General features: G+C 39.5%; 1 protein-coding gene across 6 annotated transcripts in view; it reads right to left on the minus strand.

Moving 5' to 3' along the window:
• The window catches only part of scaper (S-phase cyclin A-associated protein in the ER), a 311736-nt gene that overhangs the window by 143787 nt on the left and 154114 nt on the right, over positions 1-13835 (minus strand). For all 6 annotated transcript variants that reach the window (XM_043680385.1, XM_043680382.1, XM_043680384.1 and 3 more), the window contains 2 exons: positions 13708-13773; positions 4202-4328 (listed from right to left, as the gene is read on the minus strand). In XM_043680385.1, the coding sequence (XP_043536320.1) occupies positions 4202-4328; positions 13708-13773 (193 nt within the window). The remainder of the gene's footprint in view (positions 1-4201; positions 4329-13707; positions 13774-13835) is intronic.

Consider the following 13835-nt stretch of genomic DNA (forward strand, 5'->3'; position numbering starts at 1 on the left):
GATGTGTCTGGGTCTGCAAGTTAGCAAGGGAATTGCAGCTTGCTGGTTTGAAGATGCTAATTTTTCTTATTCATAAAACAGAAACTGAACCGACCCTTTCTGCCTAGATGGATTAAAACTTAGAGGCTACTGAAAGCATTGCCAATGGCAGGTTAGTTTAGGGTCAAAATAGATTAAAGGGTCAAACTATATCCAATTATACAATACTAATATCGCATTTATTAAAACTGTTTCAGCTTACATCAAAGCTAGCTGTGCAATTTAGTTTGAACATGAAGGTATCTGAATTGTGAAATGAAAGTAAAAGATGTCATTGTCCCAGAGGATCATAGTCAGTTCTCATTAAAGTTAGTCAACTGGTGATGAGTTTAATCTGAGAGTTACCACACCTCACAGAAAGGGCAAAGTTGAGAAAGCAGAGTTTTCATGGTGACATTAGTATTGGAAGTGAACCTGTGCTTTTAGACCTCACTTGCAACACAAACAAGTCTTCCGGCCAACTGAGCTATCTGAGGTATAAAGCGATCCTCAAAATGGATTATCTAGCAGCTCCTTTAACTGAACACTGAGAAGAGCAAAACTTGTTTCTTTGAGTCCAGCGACAAACATGACTAGGGAAGGCGACAGTTTAGTGGTATTATTGCAGTTCTGAGGAGCCAGGTTCAATTCCTGCCATGATAGAGTGAGATTTGAATTCAATTTTTAAAAATTGGAATTAAGACTAATGATGATCATGAATCTATTGTCAATTGCCATTAAAAATGCATCTGATTCACTAATGTCCTTCAGGAAAGGAATCCACCATCTGGCCTATGTGACTGAAGACCCACAGCAATGTGGTTGACTCTTAACCCCCCCCTCTGTGCAATAAATGCTCAAGCCAGCAATGCCCTCATCCCTGTGAATGAATAAAACAAACTCCTTTACCACAAACTCCCCATCTATACACTTGGGATGTTCTTTAATCTTAAGCTCAGATTCAAACCTTGTCAATCAACTATTTATTTCTGCCCTTGTAACATTTCTTGCCTCTGCCACTTCATTTATTGAAACCTCTTTCACTGCTGTTGTCATCTCTGCACTCGGTTAGAATTAGGTTAATACAGTTATTGCACTGCCCTCCTTACTAACCTCCAATTCCTGACTATAAACAAACTTCAGCTGTCCATTTTCGAGGCACCCATGTCCTCTCATACATTATGCAATGCCTAACAATCAAACACTTCACCTTTATTAACCTGCAATGACTCCATTTCACCTGAAGTATTACATTCAAACCTCTCACCCTTACATTCCTCCAAGCGAAGTATAATTTGTTCCAGCCTTCAATATTCTCCAGGATCCTTTGATCCCATTCTGACCTTTTGTACACACCCTTGTTCTTTGCTTCTCAATGAAGCAGAGCGTTCAGCTTCTTAATCCCACTCCCTTCTTTAAAGCTTCTACCTCTACACTTCTCATTCCTCTTCCAAAAATGAAAAAAAATGTACTATTCAAGCAGGCTTTTAGTTATCCCTCTAGCTTTCTCACTGTTTCAGCATCTGTTATCTCGAATGGAATGTTTTTACCATGTTGCTGTTGCTTTGTCTTCACACAAGCTGCCATATATTATCACATAACGAGAAATTTTTGAAACAGTTTTAACCACTTGCCATTTAATCTTCTCCTTTATTCTTGTGGCAGCACGTGCCAGGATTTTGTTGCATTTAGCAATATGTGAGTCCGCAAAACTGAGCCTAATTCTGCCTTCATTTGAAATTCTTGCACTTTCAGCAGATTCCTGGATATTAATCAGGGGCACAGCGTACCCGATTTTCTTCAACTGATTGTTGGCAAGACTCAAACTTAAATTTCGCTTTAAATATTAATGGGGCAGACATTAGAACATCAGCAGCTTTTAAACACGTGCAGCCAGGTTAAAGAATATCACTCTTCCTTGTCAAGATCTGGCAGTGTAATATCTATTTGGCTTTTGGCAGATACTAGCCTCAAATTAGTACCTACAGTATAACAATATCCTCAGCGTAACCTGAACAAATGGCCACCTGCAACATTATTGGTTTGTTAGGACATTATTGATGGGTATACATATTTAAAAAAGGATGGATTGCCAAGTTGCCCTACTGCTGAAAGTTGCTTCTGCACGTATGCTGTGCTTTGGAGTATTTCTTGCCGGAGATTAAGAAAGAAACTCAAAATCAAAAGATATTATAAAAATCTCACTCTTCTATCTCTCAAAACACATAGAAGCTGCTAATTCTATTTACACAGAGGGAGAGTCAGGAGACACAATTAAAAAGCTACATTGAGTTTTCACTAAAATTTGACTCATCATACTATTAACAAAAAACGTACATTCAGCCAATAACAAACACAATGAGGAGATTTCCTAGAAATATTTGCAAGCTTATCAGATGCATTTTGGAATTCACCTTCAGGCACCTGATTTGTTCGCACATGTTGAGTATTATGTCATACATATAAATATCACCAGCAGCACAAATCTATCTTCACATTATCAATCATTTCTGAAGAAAATCTTAGTTAAAGCCCATTGGATGTTTCAACATCCCCAGCCCACACATAATAAAATAACAAAGAGTATACGGATTCCGTACTCATCCCATAACAGTTGTGATTTTCATAACATGACGAAGAGTGCCTGAGATGAGAAGAGTGGAATCATTAACAATAACTAATATTTTGTCAAGTCATAATTTCAATTAGAACTGTGCTTGAGGTCCACAATTTGAAATGTTGTTACATGCTATACTGTGAACCTGAACATGTGACTTCCCAGCGAGCAAGCTCCTGATTTCAAACATGTTACTTTAGGCAACTACCAGACTCACTTTAACCCTTGTGCGTAAAATGAAATTAAAAAGAGCTGGTTTATTTTGTACAATCAGTAATTATCAAATACTTTTCGATCACTCCAATAGCCATTCAAACAAAAAACGATATTACAGTTATAGAGATGTGACCCTTCAGTCCAACTCATCCATGTCAACCAGATACCCCGACCCAATCTAGTCCCACCTGCCAGCACCTGGCCCATATCCCTCTAAACCCTTCCTATTCATATACCCATCCAGATGCCTTTTAAATGCTGTAATTGTACCAGCCTCCATCACTTCCTCTGGCAGCCCATTCCATACATGCACCACACTCGCGTGAAAAGGTTGCCCTTCAGGTCTCTTTTACATCTTTCCCCTCTCACCCTAAGCCTATGCTCTCTAGTTTTGGACTCCCCCAGCCTAGGGAAAAGACTTTGTCTATTTACTGTATCCGTGCCTCTCAAGATTTTATAAACCTCCATAAGGTCACCCCTCAGCCTCCGACACTCCAGGGAAAACAGCTCTACCCTATTCAAACCTCTCCCTATAGCTCAAATCCTCCAACCTTGGCAACATCCTTGTAAATCTTTTCAGAACTCGTTCAAGTTATAAAAAGTCCTACAACCATTACATGTCCAAATTGTTTTAGAAATCGCTTAAAAGGTCAATATATGAAAAGGAAAGACAATCATTTCACTTTATTTTGACCTGGAGCTGGAAATTTGTAAGTACCTGTCAATTTTGAAAAGTGCAAGTATCTATTTGCAACAATGAGATCCTGCAATTGTAAATGGAACAGTCATGTTAATTACAGATCCGTGTTTGCAGCATATTGTATGCATTGCAGTCACACACTTGCTTCTATAAAATAAGCCATTGTATTATTACCACAAGCAATTCTGCCTAACAAAAAGAAATTGAAGATGGCAATTTTGCTCCTTTATTAAGAGAAAGGCAGACATTCAATTTCTGCCTTTAAAGTCTAATTATATTCTGGTGAAGTTCAGTTCCTTAGCTTCTGCCTTCCAGCCAAAGCAGAAAAAAGAGATGAGGATCGAGATGATGAAGGGCAGGGGGAGAACAATGATGACAACAAGAAAGATAGGAACACCTGGCATTTATTTCAAAATCTTTAAATAAAAATGTGCCAAAATGCTTTACTCAGTATTTTTCTGAAACAGGACTTGGTACTGCTCAGAAATCACAGACTCCCCTTCAGCTTCATTCAAATTTTCAATATCTCCGTGGACAAAAAGATCAAAATTGGTGAATAATCTTTCAGCCTCAATAATTGTAATCGTACGGAGTTGACTCCAAACTTTGTATTTGATAAATCACTAAAGAAATTTAATGAACTGCAGTACCTGTTTCTCCAGAATGCGACTGATTTCTCCCAGAGTCCTGTCAAGCGAAGATACCTTGTTATTTGCCCAAGGTCCGCTATCCTGTCCTTGCAGCTGTTTCAGGAGATCTTTCACTAATCTCTGAAGTCTACATTCAAAGATAAAATGTCAACTAAATTACTTCCACTGTTGGTTATTGACAGGAAATATTAAAATGGACATAAATAAAGAGATATATACCCATTTGAATTGCTCTTATGACTAGGGCGCAAAACCATTAACCATCCTGAGCTGCCCTAAGAAATTATTGTGGGTCATTCTAGCAAAAATTCTTTCTTGGACAGTTGAGTGGTGTGCTAGGCACTTCAGACAGAGAGTTCAAAGTAAATCATGAAACATGGGATTAGAATTACATTTAGGACCAATCAGGTGAGGAAGACAGAATTACTTGATGGAAAGATTGCAGTGGAGCAGTTGGGTTTCAGATAACAATGCCCTTGCTTGCAAGTTTAAGTTTATTTTCTGAACACTAGTTCACAAATAATCAGATTTATTGAATTCTGGAATGATGAGGTTTAAGTGCAATCCTTGGTTTGCTAATTCTATGTCACTATGACATCAACACACCCAAAAAATCCAAGTTGGTAAAGTATACTCTCCAATTCATATGAACATGGCTGTTTGGGCCCTCAAGCCTGCACTGCTGTTTCAGAACTGCTCTTCAGTTCTGAAGAAGAGACACAATAGCCTCCAAGTGTTAACTGTTTTTCTCTCTCCACAGATGCACCAGACCTGACGAGTTTCTCCAGTATTTTCTGTGTTTACCTCTAGTTCTGGACTCATCCACAAGAGGAAACATTCTTTCCGTGTTACATTGTCAAGACTTTACAGGATCTTACACACTTCAATCAAGAGACCCTTCACAGTTTTAAACTCCAATGGAAAGAAGCACAGCTTGTCCAACCTATCTTCATAGGAAAACCTGTTCTTTCCAGGTATCAATCTTTTACACTCACCCAACCTATTCATATCTCTCTTAGACTCCTTTTTTTTTCCCAATATACAAGCCAATCTATTTCCTCATCAATGTAATTGATGTAAATTGTAAAAATAAGTTGAGACCCCTGTAAAACTCCATTCATTATATCTTGCCAGTCAGCCAAGGACCCATTTATGCATAATTTCATCTACCATCTTCAATATTCATTCCTCTCATCAAAATCACACAGTGGCAGGGGTGAAAATCTACAAAGTAGCCTGTCGCATCTCACAATTGCTCCATAGACAGGACCTTCCAAATGTATCTATCACTTTGAAGGTCAAGGTTAATAGATGCATGGTAATCCCATAACTTGCAAGTTCTCCTCCACACCATAAGCCATCATGATCCTTCACAGTTATTGGGTCGATATCCTGGAAATCCTTGCCTAACAGTACTGTGGAGGTACCTAAGTTTCAAGGACTGCAACAGTTCAAGAAGGCAGCACACCTTCATTTTCTTCAATGTAAACAGAGACGGGCAATATATGCTAGCCCAGCCAAAAAGTGCACATATCCTGGCATGAATAAAAAAAATTCTTGTTTTTCACCTTCAAAGACCTAGCGTTAGGTTTTCTCAAAAGCCACTCAGAATCATCGACTACCTCAAGGTATATTCACATCTAGTAGTTCAATTTCTTGGGTTTAAACTCCTGAACCCAGCTACTGACACTATTAGTTTAACTAAGTTGGTACAATCCCCAAGTTTCTCCAAGTTACAATATTTCTCAGGTGCAGAAAGGACATGCTTCGTGTGGACTTCCTTCACCTCACTCACAGCTACACTGAACTATTCATGAAATCAGCATTTTCTTCCAAGCCCCGACTGATTAGGGAAGCTTCTCGGGATATTTTTGAGCCCTAACTCCAACTCTTTGTTGCACCTACTGGTTCCCAGACATCTATGAGCCCCCACTGGCCAGAGCCTGCACCAATGGTACATTTTTGGGATGAACCTCTTCTGTCTGCTTTACTCCATTTAATTTAACAATGGTTCAAAGTTTGCAACCTCCTGCTGCAACTATCTCTGTTCAGTGACGCTTCAATTATTTTGTGAGATGTATTGAAAACCTTTAAATGTTTGATCCTTGGCAGAATTGAATGTAACAACATTGGACCAGCCTGGGACAACACACACAACAAAAAAAAATGGGTTTAATCATATATTCATACATTACAGTTTGTGGGTCTTTCTGTGTATAAATTGGATGATTGTTTGCCCATATAATAACTGTTGTTCTACTTCTACAAAATTTACAGTGTTTGATGTGCTTTCAGCTAGTTTTCAAGTGTGTGCTAAAGCCAGTTGGGCACAGTTTTTACACAGGGAAATTGTTAGTTTCAAAATATCTCACCACTCAAAATTCTGAAACAAGGCTTTCACGATCACCACCATTCATAAATGTTGAATTGAAAGGCCCAAGCTAGACAGATAACTGGGCACTTACCAGACTGCCTTGTTGCAAGAAACTTAAGACTTTTGTTTGCATTCCACAAACTTGATCACCTGTCTCCCTTTTAATTGCAGAGGGAACCAGGGGATGAAAAGAAAGCTTTATCACTTCAGAAAATTCAATTTCAATTCTACAAATTGCAGATGGCTCACCTTAAAGTTCTACCGTAGCGCCTCGACATACAAACGACCCCGTTCACGAACAAATCGGTTTACGTAAAATTTTGCTTCAACGTACGTACGAAATTCAAGGTATGAACAAAGGTACGAACGCAAAAAGCCCGTGTGTGACTTCATTGTTCTGCTTTGCTACGCGCTTGTTGAACGCAAAAGCCCTCAGGCCCCGCGTGATCTCATTCAGTTCGTCTTTGGCGCGTGCGCTGTGAACAGCGTTCGTTCCTACATCCAAGCATTCTTACGCTATCCAAACAATGGGAAAAATTGATTCAGTTCGCGAACCGGGTCCCAGAACGGATTAAGTTCGTAAGTCGAGGCGCTACTGGATTTTGTATAATCAAAATAATGGCAAAATAGTCTATTGGCATTAAGATAGCAACATTGATGTTGTAGCGGATACAATGTGATCAATTAACACGCAAGTTACACAATAATTAAAACCCTCAATTTATAATCTGAGTTGAATTATGATATCACCTGAAAGAGTTACATATTAACTTTTGAGAGAGCATATTTTCAATTGAAGCAATGAACAGAAAGATCTCTTTGTACTCTTGTGCAAATGATAATAATTATGATCTTCCCCCTCGGGCTTTCATGTAACTTCTTTTATTTAAATAGACAGCTAACACTATGCCTGCAACAGGAAAAAGAATATCAGATGCACCAGGATTAAAAACACAGTGGTTCTTTTTTATAGAGTCACAGAGTTATACAGCATAGAAACAGACCCTTCAGTTCTACTCGACTGTCCTGACCGGACATTCCAATCTGCCCTAGTCCCATTTGCAAGCATTTGGCCCTTCTAAACCCTTCTTATTCATGTACCCATCCAGATGCCCACCTCCATAAACTCCTCTGACAACCCATTCCATACAGGCACCACCCTCTACCTGAGTTGCCCCTCAGGTCCCTTTTAAATATTTCCCCTCTCATCTTGAACCTAGTTAAAAATCACAACATCAGGTTATAGTCCAATAGGTTTATTTGAAAGCACTAGCTTTCAGAGCACTCCTCCTTCATCATGTAGCTGAAGCTGATGAAAGAGCAGCGATCCGAAAGCCAGTGCTTCCAAATAAATATTTTGGACTATAACCTGGTGTTGTGTGATTTTTAACTTTGCCCACCCCAGTCCAACAGTGGCTCCTCCACACCTTAAACCTACACCCTCTAGTTTTGGACTCCCCTATCCTGTGAAAAAGACCTTGGCCATTCACTCTATCCACGTCCTTCATGATTTTATAAACCTCTATACAGTCCCCTTCAGCCTTTGACATTCCAGGGATAAAAAGCCGCAGCCTACTACTGAGCCTCTCCCTATAGCTCAAACCTTCCAATCCCAGTAACATCCTTGTGATTTTTTTCTGAACCCTTTCGAATTTAACAATATCTTTCCTACAGCAGATAGTTTCTTTCACAGATGTCTCAGACTATTCTTAGAACAACAGATTTTTATTCTACAGCTTGCCCAAACCAGCATAACATATATTGCTATTGAAATTGCAGGTTTTGATTTAGAATGAACTCATAATCTACCACCTGCTGAAGAATCAAACCAATACTGAGATTTAAAGATCAACAGTGCTTAAGGTGCTGGAAGCAATAGCAAAGACTGAGCACTTAAGTAATCAAAGAGAGCGAGTATGAATTGGTGAAGGGGTGGTCATGTCCCACTAGTTGAATATTTTTGAGGAGGTCACTAACATAATAAGTATGAGATTCTATTGGTGTAGGAGACTACAGATGTAGTCTATGTGGATTTCGAAAGGTGATTTCATAAGGCTTAGATAAACAAGAGCTATCAGCAAAGACAAGAGGAGACATAATGGGGTATAATCTTAAAGTTTTGGAAGTAGGGGATAGAGAGTAGGTCAAAGAGCTCAGATAACAAGTATGCCTCAGGTTTTCACCACATAAGCCTAATGATTTCAATAACGGAATAGCGTGCTTTAACTGCAGATGTGCAGATGACAGTAATTTGGGAGGAATGAGTCATGTGGATTCACAGGTGGAAGTTACAAAAGGACATAGATTCAGCAAGCAGGTAAAACTATACTAAATGGAGTTAAATGGATGGAGGTGAAAGATACATATTTTGGATCTGAGAAACACAAATTAGAATATTTTCTCAGTTTTGGGAGACTAGGAGCTGTGAAGAAGCAAAGGAATTTCGGTGTCCATGTACACCAATGACTAAACATTGGTGCAAAATTACAAAACGTAAGCAGAATGTCAAATGGAATCTTGTCATTTCCTTCAAGGGGTTTGAAATTCGAAAGTCAGGAAGTGTTTTACTTGCATAAAGTTTTGTTCAGTCCCCATATGAATTTCTACAAACAATTTTGCATAACAACATTCAGGATACATATTTTGGAGATGTACTGCATAAGTTCACCAGATTCAAACCATGGTTTAGTGGGTTAAATTACGAAGTACAGATTATGATAAATATAGAAATTTGCCTTGTATTCCCATGTGCTGAGAAGGCTGATGAATGATCCAACCGTTGTATTTCAAATGATTAATGGATTCAAAAGAGAAACCATTTTGGAGTCAAATATAAGGAACAACAATTACTTCACTTCAGAAGTTGTCCGGTGATCACATAAGGGGACATATGAAAAGCTGGTTGAATTAGCCAATGGGTCAGTGACCTGTGAATTATTAGGAATCTTGCTGCACCACTGGCTAGCTGGCACACACATTCACATAGCTGGTAGGAATGCTTCGACTTCCATAGCTGAGTGTGCCAGAAAGGAAGCTGTAGTGGAGAATGAGAATGAGAATGTGCTTGAAGCATTTATAAGACTGTGAGACGAAAGAAGACTGATTTATCCATTTCAATTTCAAGCCCCGAGGGTTGCTTGTGATCTCTGATTAACTATCTGCTGCATGTGGTGGCAAACTAAAAGAATGAAAAAAGACATTCAGACCTCCACCACACCCACCTAAAAAAAGTGAAGTTTATTCGTTTTCTGTTGAACACAGATACAAAAGAATCATTGTAAGCAGAAAAGTATCTGTGCATTTGAAATCACTTTCAATGAATTTTTTTTAAAAGGATTCTGTTCATTGCACTTGGGGCTGAACATATGAACACTTCATAAATTTTTGGATTCCCACTAATGCCAATGGTGCAAATCTTATGTTCACACAGTGTGCCACAAATGGTAAAACAAGGTCTTACCCTAATGATTCCTGATCTCATGGAAAGCAACGGAAAGGTAGATATGTCAGTTCAGCATATGAATTAGACTTCTAGTAAAGACACTGAAGGCATACAGTTTCAAACATTTATAAATGCAGCCAGATGCTCTTAATCTGGATTCTTTTTCAATGCATTTCCAAGTTGGGATGAAATCCTTCCTCATCTGTACTTTCCCCATGATCATGCCGCTCTGAATTACTGCCAATATTGTTTCTTTTGGCATTGACAAAGCCCTGGGAAGACCGAAAATTGGTTCATGGCAAAAACTAAAGAACTGATCGTTGACTGATTAGCAAGGTTAGATCTCACTGAATACAGGGAGAACTAGCCACTTGGATACAGAACTAGCTCAAAGTAGAAGACAGAGAGTGATGGTGGAGGGTTGTTTGTCAGACTGGAGGCCTGTGATCAGTGGAGTGCCACAAGGATCGGTGCTGGGTCCTCTATTTTTTGTTATTTACATAAATGATTTGGATGCGAGCATAAGAGGTACAGCTAGTAAGTTTGCAAAAATGGGAGGTGTAGTGGACAGCGAAGAGTTACTTCAGATTACAACAGGATCTTGATTAGATGGGCCAATGGGCTGAGAAGTGGCAGATGGAGTTTAATTCAGATAAATGCAAGATGCTGCATTTTGGGAAAGCAAATCTTAGCAGGACTTATACACTTAATGGTAAGGTCCTAGGGAGTGTTGCTGAACAAAGAGACCCTGGAGTGCAGGTTCATAGCTCTTTGAAAGTGGAGTCGTAGGTAGATAGGATAGTGAAGGAGGCATTTGCAATGCTTTCCTTTATTAGTCAGAGTATTGAGTACAAGAGCTGGGAGGTCATGTTGCGGCTGTACAGGACATTGGTTAGGCCACCGTTGGAATATTGCATGCAATTCTGGTCTCCTTCCTATCGAAAAGATGTTGTGAAACTTGAAAAGGTTCAGAAAAGATTTAAAGATGTTGCCAGGGTTGAAGGATTTGAGCTATAGAGAGAAGCTGAACAGGCTGGGGCTGTTTTCCCTGGAGCGTTGGAGGTTGAGGGGTGACCTTATAGTGGTTTACACAATTATGAGGGGCATGGATAGGGTAAATAGGCAAAGTCTTTTCCCTGGGGTCAAGGAGTCCAGAACTAGAGGGCATAGGTTTGGGGTGAGAAGGGAAAGATATAAAAGAGACCTACGGGGCAACATTTTCACAGAGAGGGTGGTATGTGTGTGGAATGAGCTGCCAGAGGAAGTGGTGGAGACTGGGTACAATTGCAACATTTAAAAGGCAGTTGGATGGGTATATGAATGGGAAGGGTTTGGAGGGATAGGGACCAGGTGCTGGCAGGTGTGACTAGGTTGGGTTGGGATATCTGGTCGGCATGGAGGAGTTGGACTGAAGGGTTTGTTTCCATGCTGTACATCTCTATGACTTCAGAAAGAAAGGAGAACACACCCCCGTCTACATCAATGGAGCTGAGGTTGACAGGTTGGACAGCATCAAGTTCCTAAGGGTGATGATAACCGACAACCTATCCTGGACTTCCCACGTAGACGTGACGGTCAAGAAGGCACAACAATACCTCTTCTTCCTCAGGTGGCTCAGAACATTTAGCATGTTCATAAGGACCCTCATCAACTCTTATAGATGCACTACTGAAAGCATACTGTCCAAGTGTATAACAGCCTGATATGGCAACTGCTCTGCCCAGGACTGTAAGGAACTACAGAAGGTTATGTGCACAGCCCAGACCATCACAGAGGCCAACCTCCCATCCATGGACTCCAGATAATGCTTCGTTGCTGCAGAAAGGCTGTCAACATAATCAAAGATCCATTGTACCCCGTAAATGGTTTCCTTTTACCTCTTCCATCAGGCAACAGATACACAAGCTTGAACTCATCCACCAGCAGGTTCAAAAACAGCTTCTTCCCTGCCATTATTTGACTAATGAATGGACTCTCTAACTTCAAATATTGCTGATCTAGCCTAGCGCACGCTCTGTGCGATGTAATCTGTATGCCTCCAAGTTTTTTTCATCTGTATGATATTGCTTACTATGATCTGCCTGTAATGCTCACAAACAAAGTTTTTCACTGCACTTAGCTACACGTGACAATAAATCAGAATCAATCAATCCCTACCTGCAAACCCACTTTCAAGGAACTATGCATCTGTACCCCTTGGTCTCTGTTCTGCAATGCTCCGCATGGCCCTACCATTAACTGGTTTGCCTTACCAAAATGCAACACCTCACTTTCATCTAAATTAAACTCCGTCTGCCACTCCTCTCCCCTTTGTCCCATCTGATCAAGATCCCACTGCACACAGAGATAACTGTCTTCAGTGTCCACTACACCACCTATTTTGGTGTTATCTGCAAACTTACTAATCATATCTTCGATATCCAATTGGAGCTCCATTCGCTGGAGCAATCAAACGATGTTACGAAACATCTGCAGTTGTGCTTGCTAACACTCCTGAACATGCACACTAGCAGCGAAATCAGTCAGCAGGCATGCAGTGTATTGATAATATATTTATGATCTTTCTGATGTTAATTAAACCAGCTCACACTACTAGACTTCCAACCAAGTTCCTCTTGAAAAGCATATAGAACTCATTGGCAGGAATTACGTTTTTTTCAGCAAAGATGCAAGATTAATCATAATTTTTAAGAGGTCTTTTTTGAGTTAAAGAAAACAGAAGTCAAGTTTTCTCTTAAAATCATAATTTTGCATACACTCCTTTTCTCCTCAGCTCAACAAAGACACTTACTCATGCACGTTTTGGCTGCACAGGTGCTCCCTCAAATGGCTCTGTGAGGCAACAATGAATATTCCTAATTGGCATGGGCCGCCTCTCAGCTGAATGCAATATCATCCTCAGCTAAGGACTGCCAAGCAGTTTTAAAGCAGGGATAACTTAATATTAGTCAGAAGCAGGGGGGCCAAACTGATTTAAGTCATCCTTTCCCAGTAAGAAAATGTTAACAACCCAGCAGAAATCAACTTCATTTTATTTGGGCTTTAGATCAACTTGAGACTCTTGCTTTCTTTGGCTTATATCTACAGTCGGTAACACCATACACTTTTAAGAAATGTTTCTTAGCAATAAATGCCAAACTAATTAACACTATTGCTTTGTTCTATTTCAGCTGTGTACAGAGCACTTAAGTGTGGGAGAAACAGAAGCACAAGTTATTTTCTATAATCTTCAACACTTTGAAAAATTCTTTGTAATAAGGACATAAGGCAGATATCCATCAACCAAATAGCAGATATCAATGTCAATCCTTGACTTTTTTTTAATTGTAATTTAATTTGTGTCTTTTTATGCTCTCCTTTCCTTTGTTGTTTCAACTCTTCCCAATTATTTGTACAGCCCATTAAATCCACTGCAACATTTCGGATTGTTCAATTTATGATCTTCACCTCTTCATACTTTTGTTTTTAGAACTGTAACAAAGGTACTTACCGATCTTTCTTCTGAGGAAACGTTTTTTTCTTTGAAGATAGATTTATGATGTATTTCCAGCATTATCTGTTTTTATTACAGCTCCTAACTCCCGAAGGCAGAAAATTTTAGCATTAAACAATGGCTGCTTTTAAATGTACGGTCTGGATATGATGCAATCGCTACTCACAATTGTTAATATCTGTTTATAAAGTACTTACTTAGCTTTGAAGGGCGAATCTGGAATCTGAGCTTTGGCTTCCAGTGAGCTTTCATACTCTTTGCCCCTGTACATAATGAACACAAGACATTCATTAAAACCTTAATTGTTGTTTATTATACTAATCAA

The sequence above is a fragment of the Chiloscyllium plagiosum genome, chromosome 40 (genome assembly GCF_004010195.1).
Source record: "Chiloscyllium plagiosum isolate BGI_BamShark_2017 chromosome 40, ASM401019v2, whole genome shotgun sequence".
Classification (NCBI taxonomy): Eukaryota; Metazoa; Chordata; class Chondrichthyes; order Orectolobiformes; family Hemiscylliidae; genus Chiloscyllium; species Chiloscyllium plagiosum.